At 36.3% G+C, this 21,651-nt stretch overlaps 1 protein-coding gene across 1 annotated transcript; it reads left to right on the top strand.

The window, feature by feature from the left end:
* The first annotated feature begins 998 nt into the window (after positions 1-998).
* On the top strand, positions 999-21,641 carry LOC124629903 (phosphoglucomutase-2). Its single transcript, XM_047163564.1, has 12 exons — positions 999-1,272; positions 2,433-2,600; positions 4,143-4,234; positions 12,437-12,682; positions 13,130-13,349; positions 13,698-13,882; positions 14,371-14,576; positions 16,553-16,674; positions 17,179-17,355; positions 18,942-19,038; positions 19,662-19,815; positions 20,238-21,641. Exons 1-12 carry the CDS (start codon positions 1,204-1,206, stop codon positions 20,329-20,331), a joined length of 1,830 nt encoding a protein of 609 aa, XP_047019520.1. The 5' UTR covers positions 999-1,203; the 3' UTR covers positions 20,332-21,641.
* Positions 21,642-21,651: the final 10 nt, after the last annotated feature.

Raw genomic sequence — 21,651 nt, 5'->3', positions numbered from 1 at the left:
TTTTTTTTTTGTTTCAGCTGAGGAAAATGCCTGACGCATACACACACCGCCCGGGGAGACGGTGAGGTTATGTGGGGCTTGCACCCACTAAAAACCTCAGCTTTTGTGCCGTCTTCTGCCTTTTAGAGAGGGGCCACGAGGACCAAAGACGACTTTCGTGACCTCTCGGCAGTGGCTGGTCGCCTCCATCTACTTTTGTGTGCAACCCTAGCGCAGCCTAGACAAATTCGTCACCCATAAAAATTTAAATCATGTGGAAGCAAAGCCCAACAGCCAATTATCTTGTCCACAGTCTGGTCTTACTACAAAATAACTAGGTCCTATATAAGCTATATATACCTAGGAATATATAAATATTATTGGGTTTTAACTGTCAGCAAATTAGTGAAGGGCAGTCTGTCCCCTCCGAAACCGTTGGATGGACCATCACACAACATGTTTCATAATTGGGAACTATTATTGGAACTACAAAGGGATCTATTGCGTATTAAGTACAAAGATACACTCTTAGGATGGGTATACCTACCCACTGTAAACGTTGCGATGAATAGAGGCCTTCTTCTCCTTAAAAATAATGTAATATCTTAGAACTACCAGCTGCATGCAGAAACCTACTAACTCCTGACATTATTTTTATGAAGAAGTACTTTATAGGCTTTGCTATAATTTTATTCAAAGGCAATGTGTAAATGTTTGCTTTTTATATGCTGTTTTCCATGCTTAACAATAAAATACCGAATTATATATCCTCATAATTTTTATAAATTATTTTTATTAGTAATTGTTATAAATTATTTTGGCGATTGATAGGAAAATAAGACGTTTCTAAACGTATTTCCGCTCACTTATCCGAACACAGCATATGTCAGCTCAGCTGACGGGTGACGTAATTACCAAGTTTCTTTATTGCTGATAGGTTCAACCTTATCTCTGTTAAATAGAGCTCAATTTGCTTTGTTTAATAAATAATATAAGTTTGTAATTAAGTGCAATTGTGATTATTCGCCAAGTTTGTAAAATCGGTATTATTTGTACATTTTTACCAGTAAATTCTGTGTGAAGTCCGAAAGCTGACGCGAGATACGTTTCATCGAACTTCTCGTGAACGAATACTTGGAATTGTTTGACTGGTTCAAATTCCGAACAGTGTTAAATACTGTTCGCACTGTGAATAACTGTATTTGTGTAAAAAACTTGAATAAAATGTCTGTCTGTGACAGTGGAGATGCGAAATTAGATGCCGCTGTAAACAGTTGGCTGAAACACGATAAGGTTTGTGCTTTACAATGTACAGAATTAAAAAAAAATGCAATATATTGCGGTCAGTCGTCCTTGACATGTCACGTATTATTCTGAACCTCATTAAATGTTGTTATGCCGGTCATGGAAAATTTTCGTACTATTTACAGCAAAAAATCACCTGTCTGCAGATATAAATAGCATAATTTAATCATTAGGATTAATGATTAGCCTATGCAGACACAATTCTGACTCAATATTCTATAAATATTTTATCATATTAAGTTATTAACTTACCGCTCACATACGCCTTAGACTTTTGTGGTTCCTAAGTACTTATGTAGTTTATTTGTAAAAATATGAAAGAAAAACCCTACTTTTTAAAACATGTATACTATCTTATTACAGGGGTGTGTTTAACATATTTTTTTTTAATTATATCAAATCATGCTTTAGTTAAGAATACTTTTAAACAGCTAGTTTCAAGTTTTTTTGCAGTCCCAGTATCATATCACTGGGAATTGCATTACTTATGATGAAATTCTTGCTAAAATATAAATGCAAAAGTCACTTTGTCTCTCTGTTGTGCCTAAATTACTGAACCAATTTCATTGAGATATAGTCAAGAGCCTGAGAAAGGACATAGGCTGTTTATAATCTAGGTGCAAGAAGTAGTTCCATCTAGATGCAAATGAAACTGTAGGAAACAGCTAGTGTAAATATAATGAGAGAAAATTCTAATTTATGTCACAATTTTCTACAGAAAAGACTTATAAAAAGAATTGTGATTGTTAACTATAAACGAAGTAAAATATACTCTTGACTATGTAATCATATCTCTTTAAACATGAGTAGTGATATATTTCATCATTTCAGCCTATTCGTCGAGTCCATTGCTGAATGTAGGCCTCCCCTTTGTACCAGGTCCTAGGCAGCCTATAGCCTATGGGTTTTCTTTACACACTTCAAAAACAATTCCTTTGCTATGGTGCTATTTCCCATGAGGTTAATCCCTAATGTAAAGAAAATTCAAAAGGCATAGGCTATATTTCAAATTAAGTCATAGTATGGGAAAATTGATTAGTCTCACACAATCTTCATATGTTTTTAATAACAGAAAACAAACGCTTAAAATGACTCATTTTTCAATTACATTCCCACCATTTAATATGACCACAATAACCTTTGTGCAGAATCCAACAACCCGTAAGGAGGTACTCGATGACATTTCCAATGCTCGATGGGACAAACTCCGTGGGTGTATGCTGCAGCGGCTGAAGTTTGGCACGGCGGGCCTGCGCGGGCGCATGGGACCTGGTTACAAGGCTATGAATGATGTTGTTGTGTTGCAGACTGCTCAGGTATGAATGAAAGCAATTTACAATAAAATTATTTGACTTGACTATAGTGTCTGGATGCAAGAAGTACATAGTTCCATCTGGATATGGGTGGGAACCGCAGACAGCTAGTGTAAACAATGTTGTTGTGTTGCAGACCAGTCAGGTATTGTTTCAAGCTATTTATAGTTATTTACTGCTCAAAAAGTTCTGCACAATGGGTACTTAAATCAGTATGTTGGGGTCGGCTCCCAGTCTAACCAGATGCAGCTGAGTGCCAGTGTTTTAAAAGGAGCAACTGCCTATCTGACCTCCTAGACCCAGTTATCCGGACAAATCAAATCCCCTGCTTGAGATTATAGCATAAGTCTTCTATGCCCAAGTCCCCTAATAATATCTGTTTTCGTAAAACAACTGTTTACTTTAAAAATTATTGTTTCAAGAAAAGTGATGTCTTTATGTCAATGAACTTAGACCTAAGCTAGTGCTTAAATTCCTCGCAATAACTAATTTCATTCAGGACACGTCAGATGTAATAGTAATAAGTCAATTTGTAATGTGTAATATCGTAGATAAGATAAAGCAGTACAAGTAAACAAAACACATTGATATGTACTAGCAACAAACAGATATTGTTGCACTAGGTATAACATCGATAATTTTTATGACGTGGGAAATCATCAGATTGTGCTTCCCGCTGTGGGTGCAGCGTGAGGGAGTGTCAGGCTCTTCTTCTTCTTCCTCCTGCCCTGTTCCCAATTTCATTTGTGTTCGGCGCAATATGTCATCCTCTTCACTCGTCATACTAACACTCACTCCCTATTCATGTCATCTTTCAGGCAATCCATCCATCTTTTCTTAGGTCTTCCTCTTCCTCTCCATCCATCTACATTCATACTTAGCACACGCTTTGTTGCATGCTTATCATCCCTCCTGATTACAAGCCCATACCATGACAATATTCTACTTCTCATCTTTTCTGTAACTGGCTCATACCACCTTATTATAAAATGTGGTCCTAAAAAACGTACCAGTTTAAGTACCTACTCGGTAAAAACCATCCTCTCGAAAAAATTGTAACTATCTTAACCTGGTACTAAACCTAGTACTTATCAAGACCACGTTTTATAATAACGTGGTAACTAACTAAAACCCACCTTTATTCCTTTTGGAGCCCTTTGTGTACCAGGGTCCCGATAAATGTTTCGATCAATCCCGCAGCTTTTTATCGATTATTCCTAAAATAATAGTAAGTATTAAGTAGTAGTTATTAAGTAGTAAGTATTAAAATAATATTTTAAAGCGCTACGGGAGGTATTCAAGTGCGATAGCTTATCGGATAATGGTCCATTTGGCCGTCCACTTGACCTTCCATATATGGAGATAATGTTTATTTGGTGTCAATACCAAAAATGGTACAAATCCAAACTCACAAACAATTTTTTCAAAAATGCCTATAAAAGCTTTTATGAACGTCAAACCAAAACGTTCCAAATAGTACCTGGAGAAGACCTGGCAAGAAGCAGGCCTTGATACAATAAAAACAAAGTTTTTTTTTGTTTACAGGGCCTTTGTTCATACGTAAAGAAGGTCTGCAATCCAAGTCAGATTCAGAAAGGAGTGGTCATCGGGTTCGATGGCAGATACAACAGTAAAAGGTAAGCTTTTCGTCTTCTCGAGTTAACAATAGTTATATTTCTTTCAATCAAAGAACCTCTAAATTATTCGAATTGTATTCGAATTATACTCAAGAATTGTAAAATATTACCCTAATAATCACACGATGACGTCATTTAAATCTGAAACAGTCCAATCAGCAACAACATCTAGTCTTACCACCAATAATGAATGTTGCTAAATTGTTATCAAACATGTCGAAGTTATCATGATGTCACATCGGGTCAATAGCCGTGGAGACGCAAATATTTGTTCTCAAGTATTGGTGGGATAATATTATAATTCTATATAGAAGTAGGTAAACGTTCTGTTTGCTTGAAATGTATGACGAATGGGATTCGCTCACGCATGGTTGACTTTTTATGATTGATTTAATTGATATTTTAATTGTAATTTGACACCCTTTTCACATCTTTAAGTCCTACACTTTGAAACCCATTTGGCAAATTAACTTGTCCACATTCCAATTCCGTTTGATACATACTTTGAATTGAGAGATAGTCTGTATAAATGTTTTCTTAATCATAGTTGTCTGGTGCGATTCCGGTACATAATATGTAGCCTAACTGCTACAAATAAATATTAACAATTTTCCTCTAGATATCCCAAAAGTACCTATAAACTAAAGCCAACACAGAATTGTGCTGGTCCCTGTCGCCCATATTGTTCAAGAATTTTATCCTATTAGGGTAAATACGCCAAATGTCGGCCCCCTTAGCGATTTTCTGATTGCGGTTCGCTATAGCACCGTCAGTTTCCAACGAAAGATAGTTTCTGATGCGGTTTTGGATAGTTTGATTAATCTATGTCATGTTTATAGGCATAAGATTGATATTTCTACGAAAAGAAAAAAGTAATAAGGCTTAGATGCGTCGAGAACAGAAAAACCCTAAAGTCGGCCATTCACGGCCCAAGGTCGGTTGCGTTTTTTCCAAATGTCGGCCAGGTATAGGCTGTTTTAAATTAAGGCAGTGACAAATATTATTAACATGATTTATTTTAGCAGAATTATAATATAATACTAAGTATACATTTGTAATTGTATTTGTTTAATTTATAGTAAAATATTTTTTTGTTTCCCCTAAACAAAAAAAGTCGTATTCACGACCAACCATTTATATTTTTTAAGCTAATAAGAACGGTTTAATAGATAGCAAGTATCAAACTATAAAGCTACCATAAACATGCCTACAATACTGTCAACTCCTACATTTAAACTTAACTCCTATACGATATAATGAATTATAATAAATAAATTATTTCATTTTGAGAAAATGAAAAAATATAAAAGTATTTTTTCATCAGCCTGTATAGTGGCGCTTGAGTTCGAGGCTGGTCGACATTACGATTATTTACGATTCTAATGTCGGCCCCTATTTCTTGTACCTTATTTCTCGAGATTCAACTAATATCACCCCGGCCGTTATTTGGCTATTAAACGTAAAATAGATCTGTTTGCCTATAAGCTTTGCAAATTCTCTTGTTAAGCCAACGGAATTAGTACAATAGGAATTTATAAAATAGACTGCATTTGCTTTAAGTCGGCCACGGCCGAGACTCCGGTTTTAAGTCAAAACTGTTGTCCTAATGGCGGCCTCCTATTTTTCCTTGAAAAATATACGCAAAACGCTGAAAAAACTATCTTAAAATATAGTAAAAATAACCCATTAGTGACAATCAAGCTTAAAACAAAAATAAATAAATGTTTTATCGTTCTAATATCAATCCCCAAAATGTGAGTATTCACTTCGAGTAAGCTACTTTACGTGCGAATTTGATGTTTCAACGGCGCAATCGCTACTGACGCTCAGTATGAGAAGAGTAAGTGACAGAATCGGATAGTAACGATTTTTACGTATAGAGTATAAACCAAGGTTGCAATTCGAGGAGCAAAACTAACACTTAATTACCTTTTGAATGAATGCAAGCTGAAAATGTACAGACGGCCGAAGTTTGGGGGGAGGCCGACATTTGGCGTATTTACCCTACCTACTCACGGCCGCGAATATGATTTTATTGACCCGTTAATTTAAAACAAGTCAATTCTTGTTTTAGCCAGATAACTATGCAGATACTTGGGCAGGTCTCAATAAGGCATGGATTTAGAGATGACAATATTTTTTGTTTCATAATTTTCAATTAAAGATTTTGTGGCAGACTAACGTCAAATGAAAAGAGTTGATGAAATTATGTCGCGCCGACACCTAAATTGGGATAAGTACCTACACATAATATTATGTTTGGACTTTAAAAGAGACTATGACCCTTGAGTTTGTTTCGGCGTTTCTTCTCAGGGATCAGTCAGTTAGGAAATACCGACCCCAACGTTTTTAAAATGACGTGTAAAAGTGATGTAATGTCCAACTTAACAAAATAAACGAGTTCTTTTCATTTGTACTTAAGGGCAAAATAAAGATTAGGTATTATGATAATCTACCCAAATATATCGATACCTAGATATAAACAGATAAACATGACGAAACTTAATAAGTAATTTTCGTAAATGTTTCATCAGGGCGATTTTAATCGAGGATAGCTTAATCCTTTTTATCGTAAGCTTTACGTAAGCCTTTACATGATTGCATTATGATAGTCGGAAAAATAGGTTGGTATCCAAAGCGTTATTCAATGTCGGCTCTATTACTTAATTGGTAAATTAAATTGCATTCTTATTAAGTTAGTAACAATTTTATGCAATTATTCTTTCCCTTGGCAATTTGCTGAAATTGCTGCAAATTACTTGAATATACCATGATATTAAGTATGTTCTAGCGAAATATATTTAACGTTGGTTAGGGTTAATACCTAAATACTGCATATCTAATCAGCATTTGATGTCAAATAGTGCATAGGTATAGGAGCCTACGAGGGTCAAACTGAAAGTTCTTAGAAAATCAGAAACTGATTACATTAACCAGTTATTAGTTTTATTATATGTTTTATTGTAGTGTAAGTACGTCGAACACAGCATTTGAGTCACCTCCGTTAAATCTTTCAATCATTTTACGGCACCAATCCACACTATGGAGTTTATGAGCCTCAGTCAAATTATGAGGTATCCACCGGGCGCAAAGCTTCCTGACCGTTAAATGTTCGTGGAGGATTTTGTGCACTTGACTCATAACGATGCCTAAGCTTGTCCGAATCTGCTGATAGGTCACTCTTTTGTCAGTCTCTATTATACGCCGCACAACACAGATGTTATCTTCAGTCGTCGCCGTAGAAGGCCGTCCCTCACGTAAATCATCAGTGAGATTAGTGCGACCACGTTTAAACTCATTAAACCAGTTGTAAACAGTCGCACGAGATGGGGCTTCATCGTGAAAGGCCAATCGTAGTCTATCATAACTTTCTTGTTGACTTAAATGACATCGAAAGTCATAAAAAATCATTGCACGAAAATTTTCTCGTGTTAAATTCATGTTGACGTGACACAGACAATTTTCAATTTGCCGCCAAATCGTAAAACAAATGACAAATGAATTAAATATATACTCCATCGATATATATGTACTACGTACTAGATAGAACGTTCCGAACAAAAAGCTTACCACACTGAACTGCAGTGCAGACTATGCAGTGCCCAAAATGGCAAATCAGAGCGATTTTGACACCTGCGTCAGATGGATGTCTATGAAACGACAATTATAAAATAGAAAATACATATCAAGGTATAAACTTACACATATAAACTAATTCGAGAGTCAAGTTAGTAAAATTACACGCTGTTCATGCTATTACAACGCTTGTATATCATACTTTTCATTTATAATTCAATTTTACAAATATGCATTAATTTGTTCCCGCCCGCCATCTTAAATTATGGATTAAGAAAATCGTGCAGAAACAGATGTGCCATAAAACTGGCAGTAGGTAAAATATCAATGAAAACAGACTTCACTTTGTCATGGTATGTTCTTACTTTCAAGAAAAAATAATTAAATTCGCGAAAATTTGTGATAGCCCTCTTAAGAAAAAAAAACATCGTAATTAATATTAAAAACCCTAAAAATAAGTTCCTGGTTTTAATATATTACATGATTTTGCATTCAATTAGATATAAATAAACTTTTTGATATATTACATGATTTTGAATTCACTTAGATATAAACTTTTTGAGTAATGAAAAATGTAGGCAAAATACGAGCGACACTTCTGCAATTAACATCAATGAGGATGACTACATGTCACAATACGTCATCGAGATGTCAACAGACGACATAAGCGGGTAAATTATTTGTATGGATGTTCTTGTCTATCGCTAGAATATATGTCAATGATATACTCAGTAATATTGGCAAAGAGTTCTTTTTTCAAATTATAGAATTATTTTTTTATTATATTGTTTATAAGTGGCCAGTTCTAAGAACTTTCAGTTTGACCCTCGTATAAATACGGAAATATGTATCGTTGTTTGTAGGTATCCATCCGATATCCCTATATACAAACTACCTAGTCTCACTAAAGCATGGCGTATCAAGCCATTCACGGGTTTTAAATAAGATAAGCAGTCAAGCGATGTTAATTTGCATTTAGCCATTCATTTGAATTTAGTTAGAAGAAATATGACCGTTAGGTAACCTACTACAAATGAGCTGCGAGATTGTTTGAAAAAGTTGCCTTGGCCCTAGTACACAAAGGGCTCCAAGCGAAACGAGGGTGGGGTTTCAATCTGCTCCACCTAAAATTGGGAGGGGACATTGATAAATCTCACAGTTCCCAAAAATAAAAAATATGAGAAAAGGTTTAGCAGATAACAATGTTCAATACGTAGTCATTAAACTACAGTAATTTACGGCTTGCTTTTGAAGCAGTAAATACGTAAGTAGATAATGATCTTCGCGTCATTTGCAAGCAATAGAACAATAATGATGCGATCACGACAGGCTTTTGTTTGCTCTAGTGTCGTTACTATGTCTTATTGAGTTATGATTGTGTTTATGTCGACGTAAATACACTGACTTGTGTACGATAGAGTACAATCGTATTACAATTTTGCAGTGTATGTGCATTATGTTATGATATAGGCCAGTGGTTCTTAACCTTTTTGACATGAGGGACCACTTTAACTAAAGTTTGTCTTGCCGGGGACCACCCCATCGGTTTACCTAAATTGAGAGTTCCTTGATAAAGAATACAAGCATACTTTATAATTAGCACTCATTTCTTTATTATTTAGCAAAAAACTAAAAGTTACAGATTTAAATTTAATGACATTTTTGTGACTGCATTCTCTTTACCAATTTCTGAATTTTTGGTTCAGTACTACTCAAAGTAAAACGCATGTCGGCAGTTGTAGGTAAGCAAATGCAAAGAAAGATAAACTAAGCAGTTTCCAAAAGCGCGAGCGAAGCGAGCGCGAAATTTTTATCGGACTTAAATCAAATATTACGTTAAATTTAGCCCAAACGTACTTAACTTTTTGATTGTTGTCAAATGCAAAAATAAGGGCACATAATTTCTGAATACGCGAGCGAAGCGAGCGCGAAAATTTAATTATTTTTTAAGACTCAATACCATAATTACGTAAAATGTTGCGAAAACCCGCGCGCGCATAGATAAATCGATAAAAATAAAGTTAGATAACGTATATAGCAACGTCGAGAGGCAAAGCTTCGCGGACCACTTGGAATGCCTCCAGGGACCACCAGTGGTCCGCGGACCACCGGTTAAGAACCACTGATATAGGCAATTAGCATGATGGGTTCCTCTGTGTTTACGCTGGGTAACCACCCGGGTCCCAGGTTAAGGTATCTTTGAGGAGGTCAGATAGGCAGTTGCTCTATGTAAACTGATCTGAATCTGGTTAAACTGGACGCCCGCCGACCCTGGCCGAACATGTTCGGAAAGTTTAAGCAGATGACATGAGAGTCATTTGTACAAAATTACTCTCCTGAAAATTTTGACAACTACCTCTGAAGGAATCTTCCTGATGAGTAAAACAAAAGCGGAACTGAAATATGACTATACAGAACTTCAGACAAAAGAACGTAAAGATGTCTGTCGTGCCATCGATTACGATTGAAGTCGGCATTCAAATGTGCCATTATGCGGTTTCTTCGAAGTCGGCTCGCCGTGGGAGTTCAGGGACCCGATTCTCCTAAGTTAATAATGACAAAATCGAATAGAAATCGAATCGCAATATGATCGCAATAGCAGTTTTAACCATATCGGGCATTCTGCTACTAATAAAAGACCAATCGTATTCGATTGACATTTGATTGGTGTGCGATTGGTCTGCTATTTTGGTGATTTTGGTCTATACGGTAGTTTGCTGTACAATCATTTTGCAATCGTAAATCATTTGCAGACAAAATGATTCATTATTGAATGACAGAAAAGGATAAAAACGTTTATTTCAGAGAAAAAATAGCGGAATGCCACATACGCTTCAATCGTAATCGAGTCGGGATTGGATCTCAGTCGAACCGAGTCGAACGTGAATCGTATGACGCTTAAGTAAAACCGACTTCCCAAAACACTAAAAAGCAAAAAAAAAAAACTATTTTTAGGTGCATCGGCCTAGAAGTCGGTGTCTAATGGATGTTACTAAGTTAATTTTGCCACCGACTTCTAGGCCGATGCACCTAAAAATAGTTTTTTTTTTGCTTTTTAGTGTTTTGGGAAGTCGGTTTAATTTTTTGTAAAAAAGTTTTTTATTTAAAGCTTTTCAGTGATACGAATAGTTGTCACTATCCATACAAGTGAGAAGTTCTCATCAATACAAAGAATATAAGTCCAAATACGAGGTATTTTACATATTCAGTTGTCGAGTTCCCTCGACTTACTTTCTCTGGTCTCCATCATCAGGTCAGCTCCAAACCTTCACTGTTGCAAAGGTCTTGTCAATACAAATAATTTAAGCCCAAACACGAGGTAGTTTACATATTCAGTGGTCGAGTTCCCTCGACCCTCTCTGGTTTGCATCATCAGATCAGCTCCAAATCTTCACAGTTGAATAGTGCTTTTAGGCGTACACCTGAGTGTCAAGTTTTTACCCCATGTATGCCTACAACTTTCGAAGGTTGCCCTCGATTTCTCAGGGTTTCCATCATCAGATCCTGACCTGATGACTATGGGACCAACTGGCAGCTATTCCGAGTCGAACAAAAAAAGAATCACGTAAATCGGTCTATAAACCTCGGAGTAATCGATGTACATACATAGAAAAAAAAAAAAAAAAAAAAAAACATACCGGCTGAATTGATAACCTCCTCCTTTTTGGGAAGTCGGTTAAAAATTAGGAGAATCGGGGCCCAGTTCTTGCATGTCACACGATCAATACCTTGATTTGACCTACTATCATAATAATAACCAGTACATCGTAGGTATTCCTGGGATTTCTTGACTACAGATATGGATAGTAATCAATCATCTGTAATTGAGGCAATAAAGGTGAACATGGTGAAATTATCTATGCCAATTTTATAAAGCTGAACAATTTATTTGCTTTAACGCGCTCGAAGCTCGAAGCTCGGAATAGTCCCACAAAACGGAAACTACTCGTCCAAAATAAATGTTATGTTCAAAGTACTTTGTAACTGTTCTTTACATTGATAAAACAAAGGCTAATTACGACATTACCAATAACTAATTGGCAATAAGGACTTCATTTCAATCAATTGAAACCAGCCACTGAATAATAGTAACTACCTATCTAGCTTTGTGCAGTTGGTCCCAATTGTATGCGTCTCGAATCCAATTGCTCTCTATTAATTTATTTGTTAACGTGTAACGTGTTAGTTGAGAATATTTCGCTAGTTTGCATATTGCGTTCCTAAGCTTCGTGAGATCATTCGTCTGTTTAGATATTTTTAGATCTGTCTAGTACAAAATATTGCTGCAGACAAAAAATATGCAGTCATGATAAAACAAGATACGATGAATTCAGCACAAGAGGATAATGTTATGGTGTTTTGAAAAGATTGAATAATATAAAGTATGTAAAATCTTTGCTCAACGGATCTAAAAATATTTCGCTACTTTACTCATTTAGTTCCTAAAATGAAACTGCAAGGTCCTATGTATTTTTTACGTCTGTCGATATTTTTTCTATTATCCCCGGCACAAAATAGAGGTGTTATAAGTTTGACTGCTTAATGTGTCGGTCTGATATACCATAGCTCTTCACGGGATCAAACTTTTTTTTTTTGTTTTTTATCATTTTCCATTCTCCTTCACAGATTCGCAGAACTAACAGCGAAAGTCTTCATATCATCATCGATTCCTGTGCACATCTTCACCGAAGTTTGCGCAACACCCCTGGTGTCCTTCGGCACGATCCTCTACAACTCTGTGGCGGGTGTCATGGTGACAGCCTCTCATAACCCTAAGGAGGACAACGGGTATAAGGTGTACTGGAGAAACGGTTGCCAGATTATTTCGCCCCATGATGATAATGTGTTGGATGAGATTATGCAGTGTTTGGAGTGAGTATTTTGTAGTAGTAGTAGTTATTCTCAAGGGCTTTTGGTACCTTTAAATAGGTCACCTCTATAATCAAAGTAATTTTTCATAAAATATGTTTTTTGGTTGTTTTGCAAAAATCCAAAACAGCTCCCTAAAGTCACAATAAGTGCAAGGAATTTGCTTCTGATATATGTTCATCGTTAGTGTAAAGTTGACTGATAAAATGCGCCATTTTTTATTACGATAGAATATTTACGATTCAGTGGAAGTTTCCTTGTTTAATGCTGTAGTCTAGGCTCGGTCTAGTCCAAAAAAATATAGGACAACTTGATCAAAAGCTGGAGACTATCACACCGAAGCCAGTAAAAGCTTGTAATGCAAGTGTTTTTTTTTGTCAGCGAATTGTGAATCATTTAATATCCCAAGAAGATCTAAAACGTATCCCTAAAGAAACTCCAATCTTCCAGCATACCCGACGAACACTGGGACATAAAGGACATTCGTTCCAACCCATTAGTGACAAACTGTCAGGAGGAAGTGACGAACAAATACATGGAGACGATCATCAGCCTCAGTCCTGAGGTCTTGGAGGAGAACAAGAGAGCCTCTATAGATGTGGTGTATAGTGCCATGCATGGAGTCGGCTACGAGTATGTTCTGAAGGCTTTTGCGACTGCTAATCTTAAGGTTGGTTAAAGGTCGTTGACTTTTAGTTTAGTTCAGAATTATTGAAATGTTGTGATTATTACTGCGCTCATGTTGTTCGAGTCCATGGGCGACGATATTAACGATACATGGATGATGTTATCAATCAAAATTATATTTTATCCAATATACGTTCAATTCATGTACTAACATGCGAAATAAAGAAGAAGAAATAGGACCCACATTATTTGGGGCATAATTGTTCTTCTTTTTGGATACAATTAATTTTTCAAATCACTAGTTTCTGGCTGTCTCCCAAAAATTTTTTCGCAGCCTTTCCTCAAAAGCTTGTTTCTCAATAACCTACCACCGTGAATGTTTTTTTTTCAGGCGCCAATAAGCGTGAAAGAACAACAGGATCCGAACCCTGACTTCCCAACGGTGACATTCCCCAACCCTGAAGAGTTGGAGTGCCTGAACCTCAGCAAGCAGCTAGCTGAGGAGAAGAAGGTTAAGCTGGTGCTGGTCAACGATCCTGACGCCGATAGACTGGCTGTTGCTGAGTTTGATGATAGGTGAGGATATTTTCTAGGTTTTGGGAGGAAACTCAAAAAGGACAATGAGTTCATCTGCCTTTTATACTTTTCCTATGTATGTTGGGGTCGACTTCGGGTTTTGCAGCTGAAGGGTATGCAGCTGAGAATCAGTGTTTTACAAGGAGAGACTACCTATCGGGCCTCCTTAACCCAGTTATCTGGTCGACCTGAGATACAGTGGATGGATAATTATTCGTCATGAAGAGTTCCATGTTCGGCATGTTAAATTGCTGCCCAGCTGTCATTTGAACATCTTTCACCAAACTTATGGCGGTCGGAAGCCTGAAATTATCAGGTAGCCTGTTGAGAAGACCAGATAGGCAGTAGCTCCATGAAACACTCGTACTCAGCTGCATCCTTTTAGACTGGAAGCCTACACCAACGTAGTTGAGAAAAGACCACATGTTTAATATGATGATAAGATGTATTTAATCCACAATTAAAACCTCACCCTTATAAAATTCCAGCACAAATTCGTGGCACATTTTCACTGGTAACGAGATGGGGGCTCTGCTAGGCTGGTGGTTATTGGACCAGTACTGCAAGAAGGTCAACCATATGCCGGAGTCTGAGGTGTATATCATGGCCAGCATCGTTAGTTCCAAGATGTTGAGAGCTATTGTTAAAGGACGGGGGGAGTTTGTTGAAACTCTTACTGGGTTTAAGTGGATGGGTAAGTATCTAAGTTTTTTTTTAAATATTATTGGGCCATGTACAGTAACAACTTTTTAATATTTTTTTATTATGAGATTTTATATTGGTTTTATGGGCTTCTTCAGCCATATCGGGTGATAAAGATTTCAAATACCGATTTTTCACGTACGTGAAATCTTTTCAGCCATATCATGTGATAAACATTATACACACGGGAAAATATATCCCAGTTCTAAATACAAATTTTGGTCGAATAGTTTTTATTTCGATTATCAAAATATATTTTTAAGGCGTTTAATCATCTGTTATCACCAGTGGCGGATTAACGGATAAGCACAACAAGCACGTGCTTGGGGCCCCTGTTCTCCAGGGGCCTCCATCCTCTGCTGGCGTTTCAGTTTATACCTACATTTTATAGAGATTCATCCACAATATGTCTGAAATCACAGTACTCTTGAATGTTGTACGATCGCAGAGATTTTTTTTCCCCGATTCTCCTAATTTTACTTAAGCGACATACGATTCACGTCGACTCGGTTCGACCGAGATCCAATCCTGACTCAATTACGATTTAAGCGTATATGGCATTCCGCTATTTTTCTTTGAAATAAACGTTTTTATCCTTTTCTGTCATTCAATAATAAATCATTTTGTCTGCAAATGATTTACGATTGCAATATGATTGTAGAACAAACTATCGTATAGACCAAAATCACCAAAATAGGAGACCAGTCGCAAACCAACCGAATTTCGTTGGAATACGATTGGTCTTATATTAGTAGCAGAATGCCCGATAAGGTTAAAACTGCTATTCCGATCATATTGCGATTCAATTTCTATTCGATTTTGACAATATTAACTTAGGAGAATCGGGCCCCAGTTGTTATACCTACAATTTTTTTTCGGCTTCTACTCATCGTTGGGCAGTTTTAAAAGAATTAATAGGCAACGATAGCGTTTTGAAGTCGCTATCGGACACTCGTTGGGAAGCTCACGCTGTAACTACGAGTGCAATACAACAAACATATCCGAAAATTTTGGATGCTTTAGATCAGTGGTTCTTAACCGGTGGTCCGCGGACGACTGGTGGTCCCTGGAGGCCTTCCAAGTGGTCTGCGGACCGACGTCGCGTTGACGTTGTTATCGATCTTACGTATATATCCATCTTACTTGTCCAACGAAACTTGTAGAAAGAAATGAAGGTTTGAAATGTAGCCCTGTTACGTAATTTTGGTTCTGAGTCTTAAAAAATAATCAAGATGTCTCGCTCGCTTCGCTCGCGTATTCAGAAACTGTATGTCCTCGTTTTTACATTTGCCAACAAATAAAAAGTTAAGTACGTACGTTTGGCCTACATTGAACGTAATTTTGGTTCTGAGTCTTAAAAATAATTAAAATTTCGCGCTCGCTTCGCTCGCGTATTCAGAAACTATGTTATGGAACTATGTATGTTTGGGATACATTTTACCTATGTACGAGTAAGAAAAAAATTTCGCGCTCGCTTCGCTCGCGCATTTGTAACTACAAAAGGCATCACGCTCGCTTCGCTCGGTCAATTTCTTCAACCTTCCATTCCTTCCATTTTCATTTAAGCAATAGAGGGTCTACACAGGCTCTGTGCTTAGGGCCTCGGATACTCTTAATCCGCCACTGGTTATCACCTATTAATTAACCTTTTGAACGCCAATGTCGGCTATAGCCGACATGAGCAAGCGTGCCCTGTGCGCCAACGACGGCTATACTCGACAAAAAACAGGTCGCAGAAAAATACAAAATAAACCTATTAAATCATTACTTTTATGTATTTTTTAGTAGATACTTAATTAAGATTTTCGGGCTTGGCGTACAGGGCATAGGAATACCGATATGGCGTGGCGGTGAAAAGGTTAATACCGATCTCATCGACTATTCTTTGCCTTTGACTTTCAATTCCATTCCCGACTTATTATAACATTTCGTACAAATACTTATATTATAAAGAACCTAATATTTCAGGCAACACCACCCTACTATTGGCTCAGCAGAATAAAGTGCCATTATTCGCGTTTGAAGAGGCCATCGGCTACATGTGTGACCATCGCGTGCCGGAGAAAGATGGAGTTTCGGCTGCAGTACAGGTAATATACCTTCATAGTACGCAATGTAACTATATAAGCAGTAACATTAACTAACACTTCTTCTGCTTCTTGCCTTGCTCTCAATTTTTTTTGGGCGGCGCAATATGTTTTCGCTTTCCATTCCTCTCTGTTAGCCGTCATACTAATATTCACTCCCATTTTAACCATGTTTTTTTTAGTTTTTTTACTAGGTATAGAATTTTACATTCGCCAGACACAAGTAATGTCACATTCCCATCTCTAATGAGCAAAGTGACAGATGGATAGAATATTGAGAAACGCCGTAACAGTGTTGTTCCATTTTGCTAGAATATAGACTCAAAACTGCTTTTTTGTGAATATTACAATGTGACAGTTTCTTTCACTTACCTATCACTGGTGTATTGCTGACAACGTGTTATCGAAATAAAGTTTTGTAAACTAACCAGTTAAATTGTATGATATTTTTCCCATAACCTTTCAATGTTTATCTTTTAAAATAAACTATTTAATTTCTCTCCACAGGTAGCATCCCTAGCCTCCCACCTATACCTATCCGGATCATCAGTCTTACAGCAACTGTACGCATTGTACGCACAGTACGGGTACCACGTGACCGACAACAGTTACTATATCTGTCACGAACAGGCCACCATACAGAAGATATTTAGAAGGATCAGGAATTATACAGCTCCGGGAGAGGTGAGTTAAATTAAATTCAATAATCATTTATTTTAGGAAATAGGCATGATGACAGTAATCAAAAATCATTAAAATAATATATTTATTAAATTAAACTTGAAGCTTGGAATATAAAACGCGCATTGTTTTCTTTATTAATAATGTGATTAATATGTATTTTTATAAAATAAAATTACGAAATAAGGCAATCCGCCATGATATCTTGAACACCAATCAGAGCTCGTGACGTCATCTCTCAAAACAACTCGCGCGAAAGCGCGCGAACGTCACATTTCGTTATTGTGAACTTCCACTGCGATCTTTGTTTTTAATTAATTAATTGTTTATAACACGAGTTATGGAGCCCGGATTTATCAAGGCAAACAGCGCTAATTTGCCTAGAATTGATATCATAATGCTGGGAAAGTTTTTGGCATCCAATAAAGATTTTTGTTCAGCTGAATTTAGAAATGTTATAACTTCCATGTAAGTATACTAGTTTAATTAAAAAACAATGACAGATGAAACCTAACCTCGAAATAGTTATTTACATTATAAACTATGCTAGAATCTAGAGAACTATGTAATAACTTACATCAAAGTGATCTTCACAAAAATAAAGTTGTACCCTGGGCAATATTGCTTTTGAATCTCGCCTTGCAAGTTTAAGCCACTTGTTTCGTATTTTTTTATTGTGAGGAACGTACACAAATAACTTATCAGGAGTTGTTTTGGATGTGTTCTTACACTGGGGGACCCCACAACACCTATGCACTTTCGAATTCATTTTTAATAACACAAAAAACTTAATTATTGCACGAGCGTTGTTTACTTGCGTCTTGTAATTTCAGTCGTGACGTCACAAGTGACGACATGACACTGACAAGCGTTTTCGCGCCGGATTCAAAGTGGACAGAGAAAAATGCAATTATTTGATAAAAAAACTTCGCATTTTCTTAAAATTAATAATTTTTCATATAAAATAGACGTATACCTACATCATACAAAGGAATTTAAAAATTTGTCATCATGCCTATTGTACCCATATTATAGTATATAATAAAGAACCAAGTAGGTAGCACGCACAGTCCGCATCCGCAGTGACCGACTGGCGACCTGACTCGCGGCATCTTGTTAGTGTGCGTGCGTCGACGCATACATACTATGCCGCACACATATAAGCCGCGCAAGGTGCATTCGTATGAAGATAACCTACTTGGTTATAGTATAAAACTATGTTATAGGTATATGTATTACACTAATAATTAAATTAAAGTAAAAAAAAATATAAGGATTTGCAACGATTTCCGACCGGGACACGCTTATGTATTACATTTCTTGTGGTTAAATATGCTAGGTTGTATACTGAGAATGGTTGAATTTTCATTAAAAGTCAAATCATTAATTTCATTAAGGCCTTTACCAGCACTTACGAACGTCAAAATTTATAAATAAAGTTGATTCTAGTTGCCACAAAAGGTAGCTTCCTATAGAGAAGAACAGGCAAGAAACTCCATGGTTACTTTTTTTGTTAAATATTATATAAATTCTTTAAGGTTTATATAAATTCTGCGCTACTTATTTACATTTTTTTTTTGTATTTCCAGTACCCCAAGAAAGTGGGCGAATGCGAGATCGTTTACATTAACGACTTCACAGCCGGCGTTAAAATACCTGAAAACGTCAACGGAGAGGCGCACTTGAGTAAGTACAAAATTATATAAATAGGTAATTTATAAATATACTAGCTTTCACCCGCGGTTTCCCGTAGCCGTATGGTGGCAAAAACTATCCTAAAACCTTCTCCCGGGTCTAAGTTACCTCCCCTCTAATTTTCAGCCAAATCGGTCAAGCCGTTTTCACGTTATGTCGTGACAACGGAAAGCGGGTTTCATTTTTATATATATACTAGCTTTTGCCCGCGGCTTCGCTCCCGTCAACTGACTTCTCTACTTTACCCTATTTTTTTTTATAAGAACCTTCTCCTGACAATAACAAACACAACAAAAAAAGAATTAGCCAAATTGGTCCAGGCGTTGTTGAGTTATGCGCTTACCAACACATTTTGCGATTCATTTTTATATTTTTATTTTATAGTTGATTGGATAACCTTCTTTTAAGCCTAACTTCAAAGATTATTCTCCTAAAATGAAATTATAAATAGCAGTACCTCCCGTACCCGGGTAAAATTATTCTATTAACTGGTTACCGATAAAGTGTCTGTTAGTTATCCGATAGTTAGTGCTGTCTGCCAGATCCTCCGAGGCCTGTCAGATAAGTTCCTGGGGCTATCAAAGACTACCTAAATATTGTTCCCATTATTTCAGATGTCCTAGGCACAGGCTTAGACCAGGACTACACGTCGGGCGAGATGATAATCTTCCGCTGCAGCAACGGCCTGACTGTCACTGTTCGCACCAGTGGAACTGAGCCTAAGCTGAAGTATTACTCCGAGCTGGTCTGCGAGGCTAAGAGTAGAAGGTGAGGATACTTTTTTAGCCATAATAATAAGGTCATGATGACAAAAAAAATACAAATACATATATGTATTTTAAAAATATTTTGTCATTGCATACATAATCAAAAAAAAGTGCTGTCTTGCAGCCAAGTTTGAATAAATTATTTTTGATTTTGAATGGAAATACATTGTTAAGTTTAGAGCTTCTGACTACCCGTAAAAGTTCTAGCCTTTTCCCAACTACGCTGGGGTCGGCTTCCAGTCTAACAAGATGCGCCGCTCGCCACGATGACTCGGAAGCGAGTAGGCGGCCGCTAGCGCCCTTTGCCGAAGGTATGTTGGGTTTGATTCCCAACACATATACCGACTGCGCTAAGCCACGAGCTTCTTGAAATCCTTTATGCATAAAAAAATGTCCTATAACCATGTATTTCCTTTTTAACAGTGAACAAGAATCAATGAACGCGAAACTGAAAGTGATGGTAAAAGAATTCGTAGAAGAATTACTGCAACCCAGAGAAAATGGTCTACTAGGTTAAACAGAAAATTTAACTTTAACAATACCATCAAGATTTTAAACATTTTGAATAAAGAACTCGGAACATTCCAGGTTTGAAATGTTATTCGACTATTGCAATAATCGATTAAAGATAAGATTAGTGGTGTAGTCGATGTATCGATACTTTTTTAATGCATACTCTTTTGTATTCTGTTTTTTAATGTTACCAGTGTCTTAAAAGTGTTTAAATATTTCTCGTAATAAATAGATGTTTTTGAAGTAAATGTTTAAAAAGCTTTGTCAAGCAATTCTTTCGATTTTAATTGTAATCGCATTTTAAGTAAGAATTACTGTGGTAAATATTGCATTTTGTAAACGGATTTATTTTATACTAACTCAATTTTAGAATAAGATATTTACTACCAAAGAAATATATCAAAATCATTCCGGACTGTGACTGTTTTCTAAAAATATATTTCAGTGAGTAAAAGGTGCGCAACAACGATTCAGTTCTTTTTACGAAATATTTTGAATGTTTTTTATAGCCAGCTTGATTATAATAGCTTAAGTTAAGAAAGAAAATTGTAACAGTTTTAGTGGTCTTACCTATGGAAAATATAATCAATAAAAATTGTATGGTGCATTGCCTGTAATGGTGCCCAACTGGGACTTCGGAAGATGCACATTCTTCGACATTGATTGATAGGTTAATAGATAGATTACCATTGCTTCAAAACATTAAAATATACCTTCTATTTACAGTGAATTAATAAACGAAATAAAATTTGATTAGTAAACTTTTGTTTGTTTAACTACTGACTAGCTGTTGCCCGTAACATAGAATTTCCAATTTCGTTTATTTAATCATTCATTGCTCAACCCCCGTAGGTGATAGCGTGATAATATATAGCCTATGTGTTGAACCGGTCCCCAGGTAATAGTCATGCAAAATTTTATTTAAATCCATGCAGTACTTTTTGAGTTTATCCGGGACAAACATACAGACAAACAGACATACAGACAAAAATTCTAAAAACTACATATTTGGGTTCAGAATCGATTATGGATCACCCCCTAAGTGTTCTTTTAAAAAAATATTCAATGTACAGTTTTGACTTTCCTATCATTTTATTATATGTATAGATTATTAAGCTGGCCTCACATAACGTGAATGTTCCAAGCAATTATATTAAGTGATTTTATTGAAAAAACACTGATTGTGATAACTTGGTTCACATTTTTAATTAATTGTATAAAAATTGTTCCTGTTGATAAGGTGTAACCTGCATTTAAAATTATTTCTTTAATAATACTATTGTTTTAAAACGTTAATAAATAATGTACGCATAATTAATTGTAT

The sequence above is a fragment of the Helicoverpa zea genome, chromosome 4 (genome assembly GCF_022581195.2).
Source record: "Helicoverpa zea isolate HzStark_Cry1AcR chromosome 4, ilHelZeax1.1, whole genome shotgun sequence".
NCBI lineage: Eukaryota > Metazoa > Arthropoda > Insecta > Lepidoptera > Noctuidae > Helicoverpa > Helicoverpa zea.
This window is presented reverse-complemented; position numbering and strand designations above follow the sequence as displayed.